Source organism: Scyliorhinus torazame, chromosome 16 (assembly GCF_047496885.1).
Source record: "Scyliorhinus torazame isolate Kashiwa2021f chromosome 16, sScyTor2.1, whole genome shotgun sequence".
NCBI classification, from domain to species: domain Eukaryota; kingdom Metazoa; phylum Chordata; class Chondrichthyes; order Carcharhiniformes; family Scyliorhinidae; genus Scyliorhinus; species Scyliorhinus torazame.
The window spans coordinates 156,456,741-156,483,357 of record NC_092722.1 but is presented as its reverse complement, the minus strand read 5'-3'; the positions used below and the strand labels follow the sequence as shown (position 1 = coordinate 156,483,357).

At 45.1% G+C, this 26,617-nt stretch overlaps 1 protein-coding gene across 3 annotated transcripts in view; it reads right to left on the bottom strand.

The window, feature by feature from the left end:
* Window positions 1-26,617, bottom strand: part of LOC140392440 (uncharacterized) — a 431,257-nt gene that overhangs the window by 271,524 nt on the left and 133,116 nt on the right. For all 3 annotated transcript variants that reach the window (XM_072477698.1, XM_072477700.1, XM_072477699.1), the window contains exon 6: window positions 22,314-22,534. In XM_072477698.1, coding sequence (XP_072333799.1) covers window positions 22,314-22,534 — 221 coding nt within the window. The remainder of the gene's footprint in view (window positions 1-22,313; window positions 22,535-26,617) is intronic.

The following is a 26,617-nucleotide window of genomic DNA, read 5'->3' as shown; positions in this document are numbered from 1 at the left end:
AATTCGACTGGGAATCCATCCGGTCCCGGGGCCTTTCCCGCCTGCATGCTCCTAATTCCTTTCACCACTTCTTCTACCTCGATCTGTGCTCCCAGTCCCACCCTTTCCTGCTCTTCCACCTTGGGAAATTCCAGCCGCTCCAAGAAGCCCATCATTCTCTCCCTCCCATCCGGGGGTTGAGCTTCATATAATTTTTTATAAAATGTCTTGAACACTCCATTCACTCTCTCCGCTCCCCGCTCCATCTCTCCTTCCTCATCCCTCACTCCCCCTATTTCCCTCGCTGCTCCCCTTTTCCTCAATTGGTGTGCCAGCAACCTGCTCGCCTTCTCCCCATATTCGTACTGTACACCCTGTGCCTTCCTCCATTGTGCCTCTGCAGTGCCCGTAGTCAGCAAGTCAAATTCTACATGTAGCCTTTGCCTTTCCCTGTACAGTCCCTCCTCCGGTGCTTCCGCATATTGTCTGTCCACCCTCAAAAGTTCTTGCAGCAACCGCTCCCGTTCCTTACTCTCCTGCTTCCCTTTATGTGCCCTTATTGATATCAGCTCTCCTCTAACCACCGCCTTCAACGCCTCCCAGACCACTCCCACCTGGACCTCCCCATTATCATTGAGTTCCAAGTACTTTTCAATGCACCCCCTCACCCTTAGACACCCCCCCTCATCTGCCATTAGTCCCATGTCCTCTCTGGGATAAACTTTGCGGATGGCTGGGACACACTGGAATGTCCACAGTAAGAATAATCTTATTTTCCTGTGTAGCTGGATTCATCATTTACATAACATGCCAATGTAGTGCATCAAAGAACTATCCACTGAATGCAAGGGCCCAACTGTCAGAATGATTCACACTAACCCTACTGCACTACCATTAGATGAAGTAGAAATGAAGAATTATTGTTGAAATATTACTGATCAATCATTTGATTGTATTATTAGCATATTGTTAATATATTAATACTGAATCAGTAGAATCAAATTTGATTAATTGATTAATTGTTATTTTATAATAATGATTTTTTAAGAATTATAATAATTTTTTGCTGAAATGCTTGTAATGCAATGCTTGCCCACTCTATTGAATAAAATTGCAATGACAATATGAATGAGTTATTCTTTGCTCTTTTACCTATCCTATCGCATTAATGGTAGCATTTATCTTATTGTGATATATCTCACTTATTCTTTCAATTTATCAAAGTGGGGACTGTAGAAACCAACTTTTTTCTTATACACCTGACAGGTAAAAGATAGCTATTTAGCGTAAATATTAAGCCTCAGTCTTTAAGTACCCATTTTACATTCACTCATAACCTCAGGCCATCTCAAATCATACAGAGACACAAAACAGCATGAAACAGCATAATTCCATTATCGATTAAAACAGCACTTCTACTGAGCGAACAAACACATTTGACACCATACTTGTGCTGTACCATTTATCAGATCAAGGACATAGTAACACCATAGCAACGACGTAGTAATATGAAGGCACCATTGTTCACAATATTGATAACAGCTAAGTCAGCAGAAGACCAATTTAAGCTGGTCACGATAACAGCACAGAATCGCATTCCATAACATGCACAAGTATGTAGACATGAAACATTTAAAACTAATGTTGCACATTGAAGATTGACAGCTAACCATCAAACCAAACTCATTTGATTAGAATCCAAACCAATTAGGATTACTTCAGAGGTATAGATAGATGGCTAAAGACTGATATGATATTGCATAACCATGAGGGTCCGTACAGCCATCTTTATTCCGGAATCATCCTACACTTTGATCTAAACTATTCACTGTCTCTATACTTTCACTGTTCCACTCTAACTCTTGAAGTAAATGCAAGCTGTTTTGCCGTAAGCAAGAAACCATTGCTTATTTTGAAAGTTAAATTTTGTAAACGTTTCTCTTTACATCCTTTTTGCTAGCAGGACTTATTAGAGAATAAGATTTAAGTGAATCTCAATTGTAATCAAATAGAGGCAATAAACAATTCTTATTTGAACTCGAGAAGTTTTAACTCAAATTTCTACTGAGTTTTAGTGTCGCAAGTGCCACTAGATCCGCATGGTAGATCTCTACACAGACTTGTTTTAAATTCACAAATTTGGTCTTTACAATCGGAGCATGAGCTCCCACCATATTCCTGCATTGTGAATCACTGAAACGTTCAGTCTCTGGTTGTTCTCCCTCCCATACCTGACAGACTAAACTTGTCCGTGGGTTTTATGCGATATATTTGAAAACCTTCCCCTCTCGAAGGTCAACTCCATGCCAACATGAATCCTATAGGCCTTGTATCCAGGTAGAAGTGTTGATTAGCTATCTTTAAGACCCAATTTGCTTTTATCTTGGAAGTGAACAGCTTAAAGCATCGCTGCTTACTATCCAACATTCACAATACTTTTCTGGGACCTTGGAAGCTCACAATTTATCCACTGTTAGCGCACAGGCCACTACCATTGTCTCCTTGCACCTTCTTTCCAGCAAATCTATCTGGGCCTGTTTTAATCTAAGAATCAAAACCACCCAACTTGGAGGCTTCAGAACAGGTCACAGAACCTTCTGTATATCATTTTAAATTAAAGCCACAGGACATGATGTTCAGCCCTCTCTCATAATGGGTTTCGAGGTAGAAAGTGAGGTAGTGAGAATTTGAAGCCGAGTGGTAATTCGGTGCTGAGGGGAAAGGAGTGCTCATCATCGAGAGGAGTTGAGAGGTGAACCTATGAGGGAGACTCGAGGGCAAGTAAGAAGTAGAAAGAAATCGAACCGTGACATCACAGTCAGCAGGTAAGTGATTGGCTGGTGACTGGTAAGTAGCTTTTCCTTTTCTCTTGGCATTGTAGTTGTTGTTGTAAATTAATTTGAGGGTTAAGTCATGGCAAGAATCCCAGACCTGTGTCATGCCCCTCTTGTGCAATGTGGGAATTCTGGGGCCCTTCCGGTGTCCCTGGCTCCTTCATATGCAAGAAGTGTGTCTAGCTACAGCTCCTGTTAGACCACATTAAGGATTGACTGTTACCATTGAATCAAATGTATTTGATTCTCACCCAAACCAATTAGGACGACATAGAGGTGTAGACAGATGGCTTCAGAGTGATAAAATTCTCTTTAAACATGGTGGTCCGCACAGCCATCTTTATTCTGAGATCATCCTATACTTTGACCTAACTATTCGCTATCTCTATTTTCATATTTTCACTTTTCCACTCTAACTCTGGAAGTAAATGCAAGCTGTTTTGCCGTAAGCAAGAAACCATTTCTGTATTATTTTGAAAGTTAATTTGTTTATAAGTTACTTCTCTTTAAGTCCTTTTGCTAGCCGGACTTTATTGAGAAGAGATTTAAGTTTCTCTCAATTGTAATCACAGAGAGTCAATAAAAGATTCTTGTTTACATCCGAGAAGTTTAACTCAAATTTTTACTGAGTTTTAGTATCGCAAGACTTCACTAAGTCCGCATGGTAGATCTCTTCACCAGGACTTGATGGTTTGAGTTACTGCCTCTGCTGGCAGTGCATTCCACACACCCACCACTCTCTGTTAAAGAACCTACCTCTGACATCTCCATTATGCCTTCCTCCAATCCTTGAAATTATATCCCCTCGTGACAGCTATTTCCACCCTGCGGAAAAGTTTCTGGCTATCCACTCTATCCATGCCTCTCATCACCTTGTACACCTCTATCAAGTCATCTCTGCCTTCTCGCTGCAGTAAGAAAAGCCCTAGCTCCCTCAACCTTTCTTCATAAGACATGCCCTCCAGTTCAGGCAGCATCCTGGAAAATCTCCTCTGTACCCTTTCCAAAGCATCCACATCCTTCTTATAATGAGGCGACCAGAACTGGACACAATATTCCAAGTGTGGTCTAACTAGAGTTTTATAAAGCTGCAGCAAAACCTCGCGGCTCTTAAACTCAATCCCCCTGTTAACAAAAGCCAACACACCATACGCCTTCTTAACAACCCTATCAACCTGGGTGGTAACTTTGAGGGATCTATGTACGTGGACCCCAAGATCCCTCTGTTTCTCCACACTGCCAAGAATCCTGCCTTTAACCCTGTATTCTGCATTCAAATTCGACCTTCCAAAATGAATCACTTCACATTTATCAAGGTTGAACTCCATCTGCCACTTCTCAGCCCAGCTCTGCATCCTGTCAATGTCCTGTTGTAACCTGCAACAACCTCAACACTATCTACAACTCCCCCAACCTTCGTGTCATTGGCAAACTCCCTTCCACTTCCTCATCCAAGTCATTTATAAAAACCACAAAGAGCAGAGGTCCCAGAACAGATCCTTGCGGGACACCACTGGTCACCGATCTCCAGGCGGAATACTTTCCATCCACTACCACTCATTATCTTCTTTTGGCCAGCCAATTCTGTACCCAGACAACCAGATTTCCCTGTATCCCAAGCCCCCTAACTTTCTGAATGAGCCTACCATGGGGAACCTTATCAAATGCCTTATTGAAATCCATATACACCACATCCACTGCCCAATCAATGTGTCCCGTCGCATCCTCAAAGAATTCAATGAGGCTTGTGAGGCATGACCTGCCCCTCACAAAGCCATGCTGACTATCTTTAATCAAACTATGTTTTTCTAAATAATCATAAATCCTATCTCTCAGAATCCTTTCCAATATTTTGCTCACCACGGACGCAAGACTGATGGGCCCGTAATTCCCAGGGATTTCCCTATTTTCTTTCTTCACCAGGGGAACAACATTCACCTCCCTCTAGTCATCCGGTACTACTCCAGTTGAGAATGAGGACGCAAAGATCATCGCCAACGGCGCAGCAATCTCCTCCCTCGCTTCCTGTAGTAACCTTGGGTATATTCCGTCAGGCCCAGTGGACTTATCTATCCTGATGCTTTTCAAAATTTCCAGCACATCCTCCTTCTTAATATCAACCTGTTCGAGTCTATTAACCTGGTTCACGCTGTTCTCATGGGCAACAAGGTCCCTCTCTCTAGTGAATACTGAAGCAAAGTATTCATTTAGGGCCTCCCCCATCTCTTCAGACTCTAGGCACAAGTTCCCTCCACTATCCATGATCGGCCCTATTCTCACTCTGATCATCCTCTTATTTCTCACATAATTGTAGAAAGCCTTGTGGTTTTCCTTAATTCTTCCCACCAGGGCTTTTTCATGCCCCCTTCTAGCTCTCCTCAGTCCATTTTTGAGTTCCTTCCTGGCTACCTTGTAACCCTCTAGAGCCGAGTCAGATCCTTGCTTCCTCAACCTTACTTAAGCTTCCTTCTTCCTCTTGACTAGAAGCTCCACTTCTCTTGTCATCCAAGGCTCCTTCACCTTATGTTGTTGGACTATGTGTCAAACTTTAGGGAGAGATTAACTCGGTGAGTTGGTTAGGAAACATTTAAAATTGTCACAACATGAGATGAAAAATGAGGCAGATAAGAAATCAAAAATTCATAGTTTTGTTAGTGGGGGGAAAGTACTAGTGTTGTTACCAACTGTAAGTAAACCATTGAAAGCAAGATTTAGTGGGCCTTATCAAATTGAAAGAAAATTTGAGTGAGGTGAATTATTTGATAAGAACGCCAGACTGAAGGAAAACTCGAGTGTGTGATGATAAAATGCTCAAAAGGTATTTTGATAGAGAAAAAAAGGAGGAAGTGTTAGTCGTTATAACTCAGGGAGAAGAGATAAATCCAGATGATCCTGAATTTAACATTCCTCAAATTAAATTGAATAATGTGGAAGTATTAAAAAAGTATTGAAGAAGTATCATACATTATTGAGTTATCTGCCAGAGGAAAATCAAAATGACCTCCAGGGACCAGTGTTCGTTTCCTGACTTGGGTCACTGTCTGTGCAGAGTCTGCACGTTTCCCCCCGTGTCTGCGTGGATTTTCTCTGGGTGCTCCTCCCACATGTCCCCAAAGACGAGCTTGATAGGTGAATTGGACATTCTGAATTCTCCCTCAGGCACTGGAGTGTGGCGATTAGGGAATCTTCACAGTAATTTCATTGCAGTAAGCCTATTTGTGACATTAATAAGGATTATTATTATTATTAAAAGAATTATTACAGTCAAATAGAGCTGCTGTGGGAATAATGGAAGCATGAAAATAATTATGCATGATGTAAACAACATACATAAAGCTCAAGCTACTAAAGTTAGCACAGGTACAAAAGGAGATCGACAACATGCTTAAGGATGATATCAGCAAAGTGAGTTGCAGCGGTTGAATCTCACCGATTATCATGGTACCAAAACCAGATGGAACACAACAATTTTGTATGGACTATAGAAAGGTCAATGCAGTTACGCAGTTAGATTCATAGCCTATTCCTCATTTGGAAGACTGTGTTGAAAAGGTGGCACAAGCGCATTTTATTACCAAACTTGACTTACTTAAAGGATATTGACAAGTACCTTCATTAGACAGGGCGAAGGAATTTTTGGCTTTTGTGACGCCAAATGGTCAGTATCAATTTAAGGTCAGGCCATTTGGAATGAAAAATACGTCAGCAACATTCCAAAGATTAACCAACAAGGTTACTTCTGGATTAACCAATTGTGCGGTGTACAATGACAATTTGGTGGTGTTCAGTGAAACATGGAAGGAGCTTTTGGAACATTTTTTTAAATTATTCAATCGACTAAAGGAATGGGGATTGGTGGTAAGGGTGAATTTGCAAAAGTTCAAGTCACATTCTTAGGCCATAGAATTGGGCATGGTTAGATGACCCCATGGAACATGAAAACATAAGCTACTGGTGAATTTCCAATACCATCAACTAGGAGAGAAGTTCTGAGATTTCTGGGAATGAGTGGTTGCTACCAGAAATTCATGCCAAATTTGAGCAACGTAGTTGCTCCATTGACTGAACTTCTAAAAAAAACCCACAAAAAATTTCAGTGAACATCAGGATGTCAGGAGGCATTTGATAATCTGAAGACTGTGTTCACAACTGCACCAGTGTTGATTACACCTAATTATGTCAAGCCACTTAAGGTGGAAATTGATACAAGTAATTTGGGTGTTGGTGCTGCACTGCTGCAGGAAGACGACAAAAGAGTCGAAAGACCAATCGGTTCTTTTTTCTAAGAAACTCAATATTCACGAAAAGAACCATCTAGAAGGAGACATTGAGTTTGGGACTGGCATTACAACATTTTAACATTTATGTTAGCAACAATTTAGCTGGCAATTGTATAAAAAAGACCATAATCCATTAAAATCATTGGACAAATTTAAAATTCAAAATGCAAGACTATTCGGATGGGGTTTATTGTTACAACCGTTTGATTTACGAATTCTATATGTGGCAGGAAGAGAAAATGTGATTACAGATGCTTTATCATGACTGTGACGCAAGTTAAAGAATTTAATATTGTATTCATAATAAAGTTTTGTTTTAAAAAATACCAAATCTCTATTTCTTCATGCAATCACTCCTGCAGCGAATCATTCTTTCCACACAGTCTTACAACATAAACTAAAATATAGGAGTTTCAATCCAGTATCCTAGCCACTTGGGGGTCTAGTCTGGGATTGTAATGACCTATACAACTTTGTTCTTTCTTTCCAATGATTGGAAGTTTTCAAGACACACAAAAAGCATTCATTTTATGTTTTGCAGTGTTATTGGTAACCTAAAGAAATGTAAAGTTTAGATTCCTTCCACACTTGACAAGGATAATGAAATTGAATTGCAGTTAGCAAAATCTGAGTGACTTTGGCAATGTCTAATTGTTTGATAGAAGTCTCAAGGTTGCTATCTTCAATTAATTGTGAGCCCTGCGACAGTAGTATATCAGTTGTAACTCTGATGTAGGAGTGTCACTTTCATTTTTGCTGCATTGTTGGACTAGGTTTAGTTCCTCACAGAATTAATTATTACATAATTTGGGAAGTGCCAAAGTAGTCAAAAGTTAGTTGTTGAGATGTTGCAAGCAAAAGAGATAACAGAGCATATTTTACAAATTAACACTTTCAGAGCAAAGCTCTGCAGGGCAGGAGAATATTGGAAATGTGGGAGCTACAGCAAATATGCAATTCTTGATTTTCCAGTCATTAACTCTGTATCATAAGTGGCAAATCAACCTCGCAAATTTGATCCACCTTTGACATTTTGTAATGGCTACCAGTCAACTTGCAAGCTACAGTTCATCCAATTAGGGGCAGCACGGTAGCATAGTGGTTAGCACTATGGCTTCACAGCGCCAGAGTCCCAGGTTTGGTTCCCACTTGGATCACTGTCTGTGCGGAGTCTGTACGTTCTACCCGTGTCTGCGTGGGTTTCCTCCGGGTGCTCCGGTTTCCTCCCACATTCCAAAGATGTGCAGGTTAGGTGGATTGGCCATGCTAAATTGCCCTTAGGCCATGCTAAATTGCAGGATTACGGGGATGGGGTGGAGGTGTGGGCTTAAGTAAGGTGCTCTTTCCAAGAGCCGGTGCAGACTCGATGGGCTGAATGGCCTCCTCCTGCACTGTAAATTCTATGACTCTCTGACAATCAGGTTAGGCATTTTGTCTGAGGGTACATAATAAATACATTTATAAGGCAATTTTATGACAGGGATCCCTTTCTCTGTGACATTTTTGGAATTTATTTTAAAAAGTGAGAGCTAACTTCATGGGCGGGTTTCTCCCCTACCCAACGTGGCGGGGGGTCCCGGCGGGATGGAGTGGTGGGAACCACTCCGGCGTCAGGCTGCCCCAAAGGTGCGGATTTCGCCACGCCTGCCGGGGCCGAAAGGACTCTGCCGGCCGGCGTGAGTCCGCGTATGCGCGGGAGCGTCAGCGGCTGCTGACATCATCCCCGCCCATGCGCGGGGGGAGTGACTCTTCCGCGGCCATGGTGAAGGCTGTGGCCGAGGCGGAGGGAAAAGAGTGCCCCCACGGCGCAGGCCCGCCCGCCGATCAGTGGGCCCCCATCGTGGGCCAGGCCAGGCCACCGTGGGGACACCCCCCAGGGCCAGATCGCCCCCCCCCCCCCGCCCAAGACCTTGGAGCCCGCCCGCGCCGCCAGGTCCCGCCGGTAAGAGAGGTGGTTTGATTCTCGCCGGCGGGACAGGCATTCCAGCAGCGGTACTTCGGCCTATCGCGGGCCGGAGAATCACCGGGGGGGGCCCGCCGACCGGCACGATTCCCGCCCCTGCCGAATATCCAGTGCCGGAGAATTCAGCAACCGGCGGGGGCGGGATTCACGCCAGCTCCCGGCGATTCTCTGACCCGGCGGGTGGTCGGAGAATCCCGCCCCATAATCATGAGAAAGACTGGGAGAAATTATTGAGAAGTGATGTAGAAAATGTTTTATTTACTGAGGTGACAAATCAGCAGTTTAGTTTACTCAACTGCATCAATTGAAGAGTTCATTTCTTTCACTCTTTTCTTCTGCACTTACAAGTTTACTTGTGCAATTTCAGAGCTGGTATGTTACATTTAGCAGCCAATCAGGGGAAAAAAATTATAATAATTTACAGCATCACCTATTAGCTCCCTTCCTAGACATGTAAACATCATAAATAACACTGAACCTGTCATTCTAGCTTTAGAGCTTATGGAAGCAATAAGGTGAAGAAAGTCTCTCATCGCTGATTAAGCAATATAAATCACTGTGAACACCACAGCCTAAATTTTCAAAATGGGATCATCTGATTGTGATCACATGGACAAATTGGGGCAATTTTCCTGTTCCTTCATCTGGGGGTTGGTTACTGGTTTGCTTGGGAAGAGAAAATACAGGAAAATCAGGCAAAATGGAACGCACACTCATAAGGGAGCCTGTCCAATTTTCAACCTATTAAATTATCAGACAGAAAATGGAATTGGCTCCTTTAGGGGCATGCATACTTCCCTGTTCATATTCACTGACACTAAGCCACCTAGAAGCACTAGACACAGATAATATTGCTCCATTGGCTACACCCACTTGATTGTGTATGTTTCTAACTGAATGCCAACACCAACACAAAAGGATTTCAGTCCCTCAACTAATAACATATTATGCAAGTCAGTTCTCTGGCAGCTGTTCTGATGCCTTCATTTCAATGCGCTGCTGCTTCTGCGACTTAAAATGCCAAGTCTTGTGGTGGCTTCTGAAAGCTGAAGGTTAATTTCTGCAACTGTGGCTGAGGACACCTTGTCATATTTCACCACACAATCTGGACATGTAATAAGGTGCATTGATCAACCAGAGTGATGATGAAGCACATCAGCAAGGTGTGTGGAGCAGTACTTCAGATTTCTGGATCGATTTGGGGAATCCTACAACGTAGACTTGCTTGGGTCTTATGGATTGTGATTCCATGTAGTTAAATTGTGCCTTGCAGAGAGGTGTCACCGAAGAAACCACAGAAACTGAAGGCTCACATGGGCAGCAAGATTAGCGGAAGAGCTTTCAGAGGGCAAGTTATTGCCAGCTGCAAGAGACATTTGTGCCATGCTCCTGCACAGAAACATCCCTTAACTTTGACACCTAGTCACTGCATTAAGAATCCTGTCAAATCTCCCCCCTTCTCTCCAGCAACATCGTCACTATGCAAAACGGCAAAGAAGCACCCATTCACACTTCATGAAAGCAACTTTCAAACTATTCAAATTACCAGGCATGAATGTTTAGCAACTTTAGTGCAATCATCATTTTATGTGATGTAGGAAAGTGTCTGATTTAAAATTATTTCACACTGTTGTGTATGGATTCAGCTATAAACTGTTTTGCTTTGCTGGAAGTAGATATGAGGGCCAATCATTTTACATTGATAGAAATAACAAAAGAATTTGCAAGTGCCATCTAAGTTTACCAAAATAGGTTTTCAGAAAAGTATTGTTGATTTGAATTTTGTCAGTAACTTGCTATAAGTGCAGTACAAAAAAGTGGTAATGAGAATAGTTCAGAAGTACCACAAAAGAATGAAAAAAGCAGACTCATAATAAAACGAAAGAAAATATATTCCTTCTAAGCAGATAAATAATAATGCAAAATTACTTGCTCTGCTTTTCTAACTTCAGCTACCATTGCAATTTGCAAGTAATTGTACATGAGTATGTACCATTTGCGTCTCTTTGTGAAATTATACCTCAAACAATATATATTGTTCTTTTCCTTGCAGAAAGGAAATAATTTGCATTTATATAGCATCTTGTGCAACCTTATTCCCAAAACATTTCACAACAAATTAAGTACTTTTTCAGAAAATCTGTCAGTCAATATGTGCACAACCTTGCACAATTATTGCCGGACTTGGGAGTGACACTATGCTCACGGAGAACCCATTTCCCTCAAGGTACCACCGCCCCACCCATCCCTCATCACTCGATCACACCCAGTCTTCCCATCCCCTTGCCAAGGCCTGCTAGCTTGGCATTGCTGGGATTAAAGAACTGCCCACCATTTGATTGGCCGACAGCTCTCTCAATCAGAACTTCCTTCCTGAGTGGGTGGAAGGTTCAAGCCAATTTACATCCCAATGGTGCACCTCCTCCACATAAAATTCTGACATAGTAGTGACCACTGTGACAAATTGCTAGTGGATGAACCTACTTATCTGTCATCAGGATTTTTGTACAGACAACTTAGACTGAAGGATGAGGAATCATTTAAGCTTGTGAAGATGAGAATGATAATGACATACATTTATTGAGAAAATTATTTTTCCAACCATCAATTTGAAAGAGGTGATTGTGTTTTAGAACCGAACATGGCAACAATGGCATAACAGTGTCATGCTATGCCTATGATTGAGAGCGGAGCCATGGAGATAAAAGAGCCCGAGAAAGAGTGAGGCTGAGAGCACAGCCAGGAGGAAAAAAGAGCGAGACTGAGTGTGGAGCCGTGAAGATAAAAAAGTGTGAGAAAGAGCATCGGCGGGATTCTCCGTTTCTGAGACTAAGTGCTGATGCCTACACAGAATCCGTAGACTTTCACGACAGCAAAACTGGCGCCAGATCTGGACTGATTCTGCGACTGCTAAGGGGTTAGCATTGGCACCACATGGAACACAATCGATTTGAATGAGAAACAGTGCCGGATTCGCCGGTTTCACGATTAACATTCAGGAGGCTGACAAGCTGCAGCCGCATATAAAACTTCACACCCCACACACACCATCTCAACCAACAAGATGGCAGTAAGACGCACAGCCCCACTTTTTGCAGACACAGAGCTTGAGACCCTCCTGGCCGCCATGGAGGAGATGAGGATGACCCTGTACCCCGTTCCGGGGAAGAGGATGCCAGCCCCCCCCGCCCCACCGCCCAGGAGAAGGTAGCGTACAACCGCCGGGAGCAGAAGACTGGAGGGGGAACGCCGGACATGTTCACCATGACAGAGCAGAGGACCCTGGACGTGGTCGGCGGCCTGGAGGAAAGGGGGTGTCACCAAGGTGGAATTCGGTCACGGGCTGCTGAGTTGCGGTTCCCCAGGACACTTGTGCCATACCCCACCCCATCCCACCACCAACACCACCCCCACACCACTTTCACCCTACAGCACACCCACAACACCCTCACACTACATCACCCTCACCCTACACCACTTTCACACCACCCTCACCCCCATGCAATCCTCATCCTACATCACCCCTTCACCCTCCACCACCCACCCACACGCCACCCCCACCTCCCCCGGCCTGCTGTCTAATCATGTGTCTTGTCGTGTCTTACAGGACCGGCTGGAGATGGGGCGGGTCCACCTGACATCCCCCACCCCCAGCCACCGCCAAATCCGGAGCCCCCGCCGTGAGCCGAGCAGTGATGGGAGCAGTGATTATCCGTCACAACTGTCTCCAACACCCTCCACCATCTCAGAGACACTCACTTTGGTTGGCATGTTAGTGAAGAGGCTCCTGGGACTCTATCTGATACTCGCCACACAGTCGGTCGGCACAGTAGGTGGAGGTAGGAACACCCGAGGGGGCGGACGGTCAGAGGGCTGGCCGACCCCAGGGACTAACTGCCATCCAGATGGGTTTCAGGCTTCTGGAATGGAAAGGCCCATCTATAGTGGAGGTGTAGTCGCAGAGCCAGGGACTACATGAGGGGTTGTCGGCAAACATCCAGCACCTGCAGGTGCAGTTGGAGGAGTCCAACCGCCTGCAGCAGCAGGAGTTTGTGCCGCCAATGTGTGTCATCCAGGCCATCGTACAGGTGATGTCTGCAGTGGAGGCGTTGGGGGCGACGGTTTCGGCTGTGGAACAGCATGTCCAAGGCCTGGAGCATTCTGTGCAGGCATTGGCCGAGGTCAAGGACAGGGTTGTCATCTCAGATCCACTGGACATCACAGCCACGCTCCTGAACGTGGCCCAGTCACAGCAGGCCATGGCTGGGAACGTCGACGCATTGATCAGGTACTGGCCGACGCGGCACAGACACAGAGGGAGGTGGACCAGACCCAGAGGGAGATGGCGCAGTCACTGGCTGATGTGATACAAACCCAGAAGGTTGTGGCACAGTCAATGGGTGATGTGGCGCAGTTCCAGACAGAGATGGTTCACTCCCTGTGCATGCGGACCGTGGTCGGGACCAGAGCTGACCTCAAGGACTGGCAGCGCCAGGTGGCAGGGAAGCCTCAGGGATAGCTCCCCTCGCACCTCTGCTCCGTGGAGTAGCCCGGGGTCCACCGGGCACTGCAAGGGATGAGGAGGTGATGGGGCCCGTGCCTGTGACTCCCGCAGGCGAGGTGCGGGAACACTACAGCACCTCGGTCTCCCGTCCTCCTGTCCCTAGTGCATCTGATGGGCAATGGGCAGAACGTAGGCACCACGCCACCCGAGAAGCAGCCGGGCCCATCCAGGACCGGTCGCTGCAGAAGATGCCAGCCAACGGGGACCCGGTCGCAGGGCAGGAATCATAGCTGGTCACCTCCACTCCTGCTGTACCATCTGGGAACCACCTAGGCCTAGCGTGGTTAGACAGTTAGACACCAGTTAAGTTGTCATCATCCTCCATCTCATGGATCAGACCCACTGTTCCTGCTGATCCAGGGCCCCCACTCCGTAGTGCAGCAGGTATGTATCACAGAGGGAGTGAGGGGCTGTGGGATGGGATGCGTTTTCTGTGCCCCTGGCCAGTCCCCCCCCCTCCCCCCCCACTCCACCACCAATGTTGGTGAATTCCACCCCCCATATTGGTGAACCTGTAGGTGATCAGCATGACCTGTGCACGTTGGACCTGGCACACACATCGTGCAGCCTCTTTTGCCTCACTGGGCCCCATGTCCTGCCCATCCTTGCCCTCCTCCGCATCCTCCTCGTCGGATGAGGCCTGCCGTTGCTCCTCCTCCTCAAGCATGTCACCCCTCTGCTGCATGATGTTGTGGAGGACCCAGCTGGTCGCCATGATGCGGACGACCCTCTCAGCATCATACTGGAGGGCCCCTCCAGAGCGGTCCAGGCACCTGAGCCACAACCTCAGGAGGCTTGGTTGCTGTGTAGGCACGGTTGTGGAGGGTCTCCACGTCGGTCTGTGGCCTCCGGATAAGCATCAAGAGCCACGACCGCAATGGATAACCCGTCACCCAGGAGCCAACCCCCTTGGGGGGGGGGGGGGGGGGGGGGCGCACAAACATGTCAGGAATTGTCGAATGTGCCAAAGTGAAGGCGTCGTGCACACTGACCAGGTATCGGCCGCAGAGGTGAATGATGTGTCGTTGATGGTCACATATCAGCTGCACATTCATCGAGTGGTACCCCTTTCAGTTTGTGTAGAGCGGCCTGTCATCTGCAGGTGCTCATAGAGGGACATACATCCCGTCTCATCCCCTGAACCGGGGCATGGAGACGATGGCGGCGGGGTGGGATTGGTCTACATTGAAATGTATTGTGCTGTCTGGGCATATAGGGCCTCCATGACGACGTGGTTGTGTACAGAGATCTGTAAGATTCCAGACAGGTCCCCACTCGGCACCTGGGTTCAAGGCAACCGTCACCTTCACGGCCAACAGGAAGGAGTGTCCTCCCCCATACAAATAGATGTATGATATAGTCGGGATTACAAAGGCATGGCTGCAGGGTTGTATTGCTGATTAAAGAGGAAATGAGCACAATAGTGAGGAAGCATGTTAACTCTGATGATGTGGAATTTGTATTATTAAAGCTGAGATACACCTAGGGATAAAAAACGTTAGTGGGGATTGCATATAGAGCTCCAAACTGTAGTAGTGATTTTGGAGATGGCATTAAACAGGAAAACAGAGACGCATGTGATAAACGGAAATCTGTAATTATGGGTGACTTTAGTCTGCATATAGATTGAGCAAATCAAATTGATAACAATACCATGGAGGAAGAATTCCTGCAGTATATACGGATGGTTTTCTGGACCAATAATTGAGGAACCAACTAGAAAATAGTCTGTCCTGGTCTGGCTATTGTGTAATGAGAAAGGAATAATTGGCAATCTAGTTGTGCAAACCCCTTGGGGATGAGCAACCCATAATATGATAGAATTCTTCCAACAAGGCGGAGAGTGACGTAGTTGATTCTGAGACTTGCGTCGTGAAACTAAATAAAGAAAACTACGATGGCATGAGGCGGGAGTTGGCTATGATGCTGGGAGTTGGCTATGATGGATTGAGGAACGTTACTTCAAGGGATGACAGTGGATAGGCAATGGCAAACATTTAAAGAGCACATGGGTGAACAATTGTTCATTCCTGACTGGCGCAAAAATAAAATGGGAAAGATGGCCAAACTATGGCTTATGAGAGTATTAGATCTAAGGAAGAAGCATACAAATTGGCCAGAAAAACAGCAGATCGGAGGACTGGGAGAAGTTTAGAATTCAGCAAAGGCGGACAAAGGAATAGGTTAAGAAGGGGAAAATAGAGAACAAGAATAAGCTTATGGGGAACATAAAAACTGACTTTAATAGTTGTTATAGGTATAGAAACAAAGAAAATAGGGGCAGGAGTAGGTTGGGAAGAGAAAACGATTGAAGTCAAATGTGGTCCCTTACAGTCAGAAATGGGGAACAAAGAAATGGCTGACCAACTAAATATATACTATGGAATCTTAGAATTTACATTGCAGAAGGAGGCCATTCGGTCCATCGAATTTGCACTGGCCCTTAGAAAGAGCACCACACTTAAGCCCACGCCTCCACCCAGTAACCCCGTCACCCCACCTAACCTTTTTGGACACTAAGGGCAATTTATCATGTCCAATCCACCTAACCTGGGAGGTGGAAGGAAAGCGGAGCACCCGGAGAAAACCCACGCAGACACGGGGAAAACGTGCAGACTCCGCACAGACAGTGACCCAAGCCGGAAATAGAACCTGGGACCCTGGAGCTGTGAAGCAACTGTGGTAACCACTGTGCTACCATGCTGCCCTTCTCCACTAGGTTCTCTATCTTCCTCCTGAATTCTGACTCGTCATTGTTCGAGCTCCGGCCCACTAAGGTCGTGTCATCAGCAAACTTGTAGATGGAGGTGGAGCCAAATTTTGCCACGCAGTCGTGTGTGTATAGGGAGTATAGGTGGGGGGGGGGGGGGGGGCTAAGTACACAGCCTTGCGGGGCCCCGGTATTGAGGACTATGGAGGAGATGTTGTTGTTTATTCTTACTGATTGTGGTCAATGGGTCAGAAAGTCAACTTCACAAAGAAGGACACATATCAGAAATGTTGGGGAACACAGGGTTTAGTGAGAGCGAGGAACTGAAGGAAATCAATATTAGTAGGGAAATGGTGTTGGGGAAATTGATGGAGTTGAAGGCCATCAATCCCCAGGACCTGATAATTTACATCCCAGAGTACTTAAGGAAGTGACCCTAGGTATAGTGGATGCATTGGCGGTCATCTTCTAAGATTCTATAGATTCTAGAACAGTTCCTACAGATTGGAGGGTTGCTAATATAGCCACGTTATTTGAAAAGGGAAGAGAGAGAAAACAGGAATTATAGACTGCTCAGCCTTACATCAGTAGTGGGGAAAATGCTAGAGTCTATTGTAAAAGACTGAACAGCAGAGCACTTGAAAACAGTGGCAGGATCAGCCAAAGTCAACATAGATTTACGAAAGGGGAAATCATGCGTTACAAATCTACTGGAATTCTTTGAAGATATAACAAACAGATTTGACGATGAGCAGCCAATGGGCATGGTTTATTTGGACTTTCAGAAGGCTTTCGACAAGGTCCCAATAAGAACATAAGAACTAGGAGCAGGAGTAGGCCACCTGGCCCCTCAAGCCTGCTCTGCCATTCAATGAGATCATGGCTGATCTTTTTTGGACTCAGCTCCACTTTCCGGACGGAACACCATAACCCTTAATCCCTTTATTCTTCAAAAAACTATCTATCTTTATCTTAAAAACATTTAATGAAGGAGCCTCAACTGCTTCACTGGGCAAGGAATTCCATAGATTCACAACCCTTTGGGTGAAGAAGTTCCTCCTAAGCTCAGTCCTAAATCTACTTCCCCTTATTTTGAGGCTATGCCCCCTAGTTCTGCTTTCACCCGCCAGTGGAAACAACCTGCCCGCATCTATCCTATCTATTTCCTTCATAATTTTGTAATTTTCTATAAGATCCCCTCTCATCCTTCTAAATTCCAACGAGTACAGTCCCAGTCTACTCAACCTCTCCTCGTAATCCAACCCTTTCAGCTCTCGGATTAACCTAGTGAATCTCCTCTGCACACCCTCCAGCACCAGTACGTCCTTTCTCAGGTAAGGAGACCAAAACTGAACACAATACTTCAGGTGTGGCCTCACTAACACCTTATGCAATTGCAGCATAACCTCCCTAGTCTTAAACTCCATCCCTCTAGCAATGAAGGACAAAATTCCATTTACCTTCTTAATCACCTGTTGCACCTGTAAACCAACTTTTTGCGACTCGTGCACTAGCACACCCAGGTCTCTCTGCACAGCGGCATGTTTTAATATTTTATCATTTAAACAATAATCCCTTTTGCTATTATTCTTACCAAAATGGATAACCTCACATTTGTCAACATTGATTAGTGTGTAAAATTAAAGCGCATGGGATTGGGGGTAGTGTATTGAGATGGATAGAAAACTGGTTGGCAGACAGGAAAGAAAGAATAACCAAGTCTTTTTCCAACAGGTCGGTGCTCACTCGTGGGGTACCACAGGGATCAGTGTGAGAACACCAACTATTCACAATATGTGTCAAGGATTTAGATGAGGGAGCTAAATGTAATATCTCCAAATTTGCAGATGACACAAAGCTGGGTGGGAGGTTGAGCTGTGAGGAGGATGCAGAGATGCTTCAGCATGGTTTGGACAAGTTGAGAAGTGGTCAAATGCATGGCGGATGCAGTATAATATGCTTGCAAAAACAGGAAGTAAGAATATTATCTGAATTGATATAGATTGACGGGAATGTGCAATGAGACCTTGGTGTCTTTATACACCTGTCACCGAAAGTAAGCATGCAGATGCTACAAGCGGTGAAAAGGCAAATGGTATTTTGCTTCATAGTGAGAGGATTTGAGTACAGCAGCAGATATATCTTGCTGCAATTCAACAGGGCCTGGTAAGAACACACCTGCAATATTGTGTGCAGTTTTGGTCTCCTTATCTGAGGAAGGATGTTTTTGCTATAGAGGGAATGCAGCAAAGATTTACCAGACTGATTCCTGGGATAGGATACTAATAAAAATAATAATAATAATTGATAATAATCATTATTGTCACAAGTAGACTTACATTGCAATGAAGTTACTGTGAAAAGCCCCTAATCACCACATTCCGGCGCCTGGACTACTGAGGAGAAATCTGGTCAGTTAGGATTGTATTCATTGGAGTTTAGAAGAATGAGGGGGGATCCCATAGCAACCTATAAAATTCTAACAGGACTTTAGGATGCAGGAAGGATGTTCCAGATGGCGGGGGAGTGCAAAACCAGGGGTCTTTATCTGAGGTTACAGGGTAGACCATTTAGGACTGACATGAGGAGAAATTTCTTCACCCAGAGAGTAGTGAGCCTGTGGAATTTGCTACCATAGAAAGCAGTTGAGGTCAAAACAGTGCATGTTTTCAAGAAAGAGTTAGAGATAGCTCTTGGCGCTAAAGGAATCAAAAGATCAGGGGGGAAAGCGGGAACACGTTTCTGAGTTAGATGATCAGTCATGATCAGAATGAATTGCAGAGCAGGCTCAAAGGGTTGAATGGCTTACTCCTCCCACTATTTTCTGTTTCTACGAAGGCATAAGCACAAGCGGAAATGAAAGCTTCAGTATTGCCAAGCTCACCTAAGTACTTTGTTGCACACACATGACTTGAATCAACCACCATCCCATATACATCCCAGATAAAGCGGCACGGTGGGACAGTGGTTAGCACTGCTGTCTTCACAGTGCCAGGGACTTGGGTTCAATTCTGGCCTCGGTTGACTGTCTGTGTGGAGTTTGCATTCTCACCGTGTCTGGGTGGGTTTAGTTCTGATGCTCCAGTTTCCTCTCACTATACAAAGATTTTCAGGTTAGGTGGATTGGCCATGCTAAATTGCCCCTTTGTGTTGAAAAGGTTAGGTGGGATTACAGGGATATGATGGGAGAGTGTGGGCCTAGATAGAGCACATATTCCAAGGGTTGGTGCAGACTTAATGGACCGAATAGATTCCATGATGCATCCTTTGCAAAGTACTTGAAAATTTGGCAAGATGACACATGGTAATTTATGGTGAGGTAAGAGCTGAAAGGTGGTTGTTGCTGAAGTCGATGTATTGCATGACTATAGGTAACAGTCCTGGAACAGTGGTCTCGCCTATGAATTAGCAGGCTATGTATGCGCTGAAGCCCTACTCAGAAACGTTAGCACAATACAGACAAAGTTAAACCCAGCCCCTGCCTGACTTCTGAGGTGGACACGAGAGATCTCAAGGTATTATACAAAGATGGGCATGGGAGTTTGTCCAATGTCCTGGCCAACGTTTGTTCCCCAACCAGCTTCATTAAAACAGATTGTCTGGTTATTTAATTCACTGCTGTGCTCAAATTGTCTACTGCATTAATCTTCACCACAACAGTGACTACATTTCAAAAAACTTCAATGGTTATTTAGTGCATTGGGACATCATGTGATCATGAAAGGAGCAACATCAAGTTCTTTCCTTACTCCGTTCTTTCGTGATTTCACATCAATATTGAAATGGAGAAGCTTTCACAAGCTTAATTTAATGAATTCAGTTCCACTGATTTCAGTGAACTGTATGAATAACAGGTGGTATATCCAATTCCACCTTTTTTGCCCTATTGCCCAAGACATGTTTCTACTCCAACATTAAGTCCATAAGGCCATAAGACATAGGAGTAGAATTAGGCCACTCGGCCCATCGAATCTGCTCCACTATTCAATCATGGCTGATGTTTTTCTCATCCCCATTCTCCTGCCTTCTCCCCATAACCCCTGATCCCCTTATTAATCAAGATATTAATCAAGTCAGGTAAGGTGGGGTAATTTTTGAGGTTTCTTTTTAGAATTTTCTTGGTTGTCTTTCTTGATCTTTAAGAAAGTAGATGATTTGAACTTTGATAATACATTTTGAGATTGCCACAAACTCAATAATTAGGTGACACAGGGTCAGCCTTAGAAGAGGAATGTGCAGACAATTTAAATTTGTTCATTTTATGCAGAAGATGGTTATTGTATGGAACAAATTGCCCAGGGAGACAATGGGAGCTGATAGTATGAAAAAATATAAGGAAGAATTGAATTTGAGAAAGGATTGAATATTAGACATTTGCTTTTGGAACTGGAGTGCCGTCTTTTCCAATCCTTCACCTCCCTAAATTGCTATGTTAGCATACTAAAATGTATGTAAGGTAGGATAAGTTGGATTTTCCAATCTTTTGGAACAAATACTGCTTTCTAAATAAGTTTGGGCACTAGTACAATGCATGATGTCATCATGTTGTATGATGCATCTGCAGTGGTTCCTGTATTAAATCCTAAAATTTGTTTTCCTTTATCAGCCTAAAATAACTAGCTCAAAATATGAATTATATTTTTGGTACACAAGACTGGAACTTTTCCAGCTTTATAACTAGAAGTAAAAAAAAAACAGAACTATTAATGGTAAACAGAAATAGATTATTTTGTAAATCAGTATGCATTTCAGAAAGATATGTCAACCTCAACATATCATGTACGTATAAATGAATTAAATGTCAAAATGTCATTACACTGTCACACTTCAATGTGCATTATGAGAAATTACAAGTCATTCTGTTACTAAATCCATTACAACAATGTACTTTGCATGTGAGATATCATTTTGTTTTATCAAAAGCACACTCTTGGTGAAAAGCTGGATTTAATATAGGTCATTATGTTGTATGGAGATTTACAACTGCACTGGATTGACAGTTCTCAAACGGTGCATCTTGATCAGGAATCCCTGCACAGTGCTTAATCTTTAAGATTTATCAAACAGCTCCTTCAGTCTGCATTCTGGCAGCATACTTTTAAGAAGTTACTAGTGACCACTTCAATGAATTAAAGGAAGTACACAAATGTATTTTTATTCATCTCTTATCTGGGGTGATAACAAGGACAGAATGTACATGAAATTTTAGTTCAAAGATTCATTCAATTCCACATGAATTGATAACAGAGAAAAACAATGCAACAGATGTATTATGAGCCCTATTTTACTGATATTCTTATTTCTAAAAAATTGCATTTGTTTATAATAATTCATGACGAACGAAATCATGCTATTTGGCTGCAGTTCCGGAGACTCTAATACTAGAATGACTGAACTATTGGCCTGCATCCAATCTGCGAAAGAAATGTGAAAACAAGCTTTCGTAGATGTTTATTATATGATAAATGTGATTCATTTTCTTAAAATGCAACAACAACTCAGAGCCTCGCCCACTAGAAATGCCATATCGGAAATGTCAGTGTGTGCTTCCTATAATTTTCCATTGCATGGATGCATATCATGGAGATATGTTCAATTTCCTGATTTGCTCTTCCATTGGGCGACATGGAACATCAGGAGCATGGTTTCAGAAAATAATCCATTGTTTTGCATTCTCTAACCTCAAAATACAGTTATTTTTTTCTCCACCTTTTAGACACCTGTACCAATGCCCAACTGATGTTATGATCATTGCCTGTTCTCAGATTATTATAAATGCTAATACTGAGCTGTAGGCAAGAATGTATGGAAACCTTGTCAGTATTTGACTCAGCCTTCTCTTTTCCTCCTTCCGGACAAGTGCCTGACTCACCTCCAACAAGATAAAGTTAACACCCTCTGTTGAATTTATTTCCTTCTTTAGCCGAGACTTCATGGTCAGCACCGAAACATTTAAAACCAAATAAACAATTTGTAAGCCTACCTGTGGTGAATAACCCACAAGAGCCCAGAGGTATCCAACAGTCAAATTCCTGCGATGTGAAAATTCAAGTTCATCTGCCTCTTCTCGATTCAGAGCTATGTGTAAACAGCCATGGTAGTCGCCTATCAACCGTTGTCCACCATGCAGGTCCAAAATGTCCCATGTGCCAACTTTACCAAGTGCTCTTGTTAAATCAGTAATATGGCGGAATGATAAGTGACCTAAACATAGATTGAAAAAAAGTTTTTATTGTTTTTATTTTAAAAAGAAAATGAAGAAATATATCACCTGAAATTTCTTTATTAAAAACAAAATTACATAATCCCCATCTGTAACCCAAATGCTGTTTTTTCTAGACAATTTTGAACATGCATAATTTCCTTTTTGCATGCAGCAGTCTTCCTACATTATGTAGTACAGTACACCCTTGCTGTTAAGCCAAGGAAATAAATATTATAACGAGAATTGTGCTGAAACAAGATCATTTACTTTAATGTAGCAGCTGTCTCCAAGCATTTCTACTCAGATTGTGGTGTTTTGTGTAATGAAATCTAACACATCATCTGTTTTTTGAATGACCATGTGGTGAACTAAATAAAGTACATCTTATTTATATGCACTAACAATTCATGCTAAGAGAGTTGATAATACGGTGTTGAGCCTGTATTTGTGAGATAGTAAACCATTAATAAGGTGCATTTGACTTGTTGTGAGGTAGTACATATGGCAACTTGTACATTTTTATGTCTTTAATATTGTAAAACATTCCAAGACATGTCGCAGGAGTGTTATAAAACAAAATTTGATACCAAGACATACAAGGAGATATTAAGGCACATGACCAATAGCTTCGACAAAGAAATAGGTTTTAAGGATTGTCTGAAAGGACGAATGCGAGAAACCAAGGCGGAGAGATTTAGGGAGGGAATTCCAGAATCTAGGGTCTGGACAGCTGAAATCTCAGCCACCAATGATGGAGTGATTAAAAGCAGGTGGCCTCAAGTGATATGCTGATTTCTTGGAGATTGCAGAGAAAGGAAGGGGTTAAGACCATGGGTAGGTTTGGACAGGGATGAGAATTTTAAAATCGAGGAGCCAAAGTAGGTGAATGAGCACAAGAGTGATGGGTGAACAGGACTTGGTGCAAATTAGGATACAAGCAAAATAATTTTGCATGAACTCAGGTTTTCTGTGAGGAACAAGTGATGCGAGAGCCTGTCCATGTGTGCTGCAGCAGATCAGGAGAGGCAGGGAGGGAGTAAGGCCTCTGGCTGGGGGGGGGGCATCTGCCAGGGCCAAAGGGTGTAGCGGGGATCAACTTGGAGGCGAGCCGTGGATTTGGGGATGTCACCCCGGGATCGTAGTGGCCGGACACGGACCGCCATTGCCACAGTCTGCAAGGCAACCATTGTGTACATGTCCCCAGCTGCACACTCTGCTGACTGCTCACTGTGTCCTATAAATGTGCAGAGTGCCAACGGTCGTATGGGTGCCCCTGCATGCCACCCCTTTGGGAATCCTCCGTACCCAGCTGACCCATCAACAGGACAGGCGTGGCCATGCGCACCCAGTGGCCCACCAGGTGTTGACACTCCTCAGAGCACTCATCGGTGCATGGCCCCACTGCAGGGGAAGCAGGGGATGAGCAGAGGACACATGCACCGTGACCTCTGGCACCCTTCCTGGCACACCACCCCTCTCAGGGCAGAGGCCCTACCAATGAAGGTAACAGCTAGCCCACACCACAGGACCACTGGCTGTCTCCAAGCCTTACCTGTCCGCTGCGCCCTTGTTCCCATCATCCTGCCTTGGACTGGTTTCCACAGCCCATGTGCCGCCCATAAGACTCACAGCACACTGCAGTTACAGTCCCAGCAGGTGCCCACTCCTCTTTGCCCATCCCAAGCATGGGGGTGGACAGTGCCACACGATGACCCACCCACTCCACATGCTGGTGTCACCATGCTGGTGAAGTACCACACGGCCCACCCGAGGAGGACACCCCCAGTAGACCCCACAGAGGGGGCACAGAACAGGGGCTGCAGAATGTATCGCTGACATGGGTAGCGCCAACAACCGGTATCCCTGCTGACAGGGACGGGTGTTGGGATCAGAGGCTCCCTGGTGCCAGGCACCAATGCGGCCAGGGACGTGGTGAGGAAGGCAAAGTGTCGGGGTGGGACTGGGAGGGGGACATGTGGAAGCTGAAGCTGTGGCGCAACCCAGGGTCACTGTGTAGCCTGTTAGACCTGGGTGGGAGTACTCACCATGCTAACATGTCTGCCCTTTTCCCCCTGCACAGAATTGACTTTGGTATTCAGGCAGCTTTCTGCCTGGCCGCAGCAGCCCTTGCGGACGCACTGAGGCTGCAGGCACAAGAGCTGTTTGGGGAGGATCCTGCAGATCCTGCCCCAGAGGAGCAGGGGACAGCCGGTAAGGCTGGGGAGACGGCCAACCAACAGACTGAGGAGGAGATGCGAAGGAGGCGGTGCATCAGGCCAAGAGTATACCGTCGCCGCCTGTCCTTTGAGGACCTGCCGGGCTGAGCATGTCACCAAAGACTTCGGCTAACCAGGGAGAGTGTGCAGCATTTGTGCCAGATGATGCCAGACTTCTGGGAAGCGGCGTGCAGGGGCTGCCGGTAGGTGAGTATTTATGTTTAAAATAACTTACCTGGTACCGTTTCTGTTCCTCTTTGCTGTTGTATTTTAAAAAAATATATATATTTTTGAAGGCGGGAACCGGAAGTTCGACCCGCAGACTTCTGGGAAGGTTTCCCCCCCCTCCCCTCACCAATAAATTCTGGTGGAGAGGAAACCCGAGACACTACACGTGTAGTGTCTCCCACCCGCCCTCCTCCTCTAACCTGATAATAAAACCCATTGGTGTGAGGTAACTACCATATTATAGTATTATTTTTTTTATTTTTAAAATTTATTTGTTAGCCTGATCTTGGTTGAAAGTTAGAGGGATGGCAGGGAAGGGAGTGCAATGTTCCTCCTGCAGGATGTTTGAGGTGAGGGATGCCGTTAGTGTCCCTGCTGATTTTACCTGCAGGAAGTGCAGCCATCTCCAGCTCCTCCAAGACCGAGTTAGGGAACTGGAGCTGGAGTTGGAAGAACTTTGGATCATTCGGGAGGCATAGATAGCAGCTTCAGGGAATTAGTTACACCAAAGTTTGGAGATAGATGGGTAACTGTAAGAGGGACTGGGAAGAAGCAGTCAGTGCAGGGATCCCCTGCGGTCGTTCCCCTGAGAAACAAGTACACCGCTTTGGATACTTGTGGGGGGTGGGGGACTTACCAGGGGTAAGCCATGGGGTACGGGCCTCTGGCACGGAGTCTGTCCCTGTTGCTTAGAAGGGAAGGGGGGAGAGGAGCAGAGCATTAGTAATTGGGGACTCGATAGTCAGGGGCACAGATAGGAGATTTTGTCAGAGCGAGAGAGACTCACGTTTGGTATGTTGCCTCCCAGGCACAAGAGTACATGATGTCTCGGATCGTGTTTTCCGGGTCCTTAAGGGGGAGCAGCCCCAAGTCGTGGTCCACATTGACACTAACGACATAGGTAGGAAAGGGGACAAGGATGTCAGGCAGGCTTTCAGGGAGCTAGGATGGAAGCTCAGAACTAGAACAAACAGAGTTGTTATCTCTGGGTTGTTGCCCGTGCCACGTGATAATGGGATGAGGAATAGGGAGAGAGAGCAATTAAACACGTGGCTACAGGGATGGTGCAGGTGGGAGGGATTCAGATTTCTGGATAACTGGGGCTCTTTCTGGGGAAGGTGGGACCTCTACAGACAGGATGGTCTACATCTGAACCTGAGGGGCACAAATATCCTGGGGGGGAGATTTGTTAGTGCTCTTTGGGGGGGGGTTTAAACTAATGGAGCAGGGGCATGGGAACCTGGATTGTAGTTTTAGGGTACGGGAGAATGAGAGTATAGAGGTCAGGAGCACAGATGTGACGTCGCAGGAGGGGGCCAGTGTTCAGGTAGGTGGTTTGAAGTGTGTCTACTTCAATGCCAGGAGTATACAAAATAAGGTAGGGGAACTGGCAGCATGGGTTGGTACCTGGGACTTCGATGTTGTGGCCATTTCGGAGACATGGATAGAGCAGGGACAGGAATGGTTGTTGCAGGTTCCGGGGTTTAGGTGTTTTAGTAAGCTCAGAGAAGGAGGCAAAAGAGGGGGAGGTGTGGCGCTGCTAGTCAAGAGCAGTATTACGGTGGCGGAGAGGATGCTAGATGGGGACTCATCTTCCGAGGTAGTATGGGCTGAGGTTAGAAACAGGAAAGGAGAGGT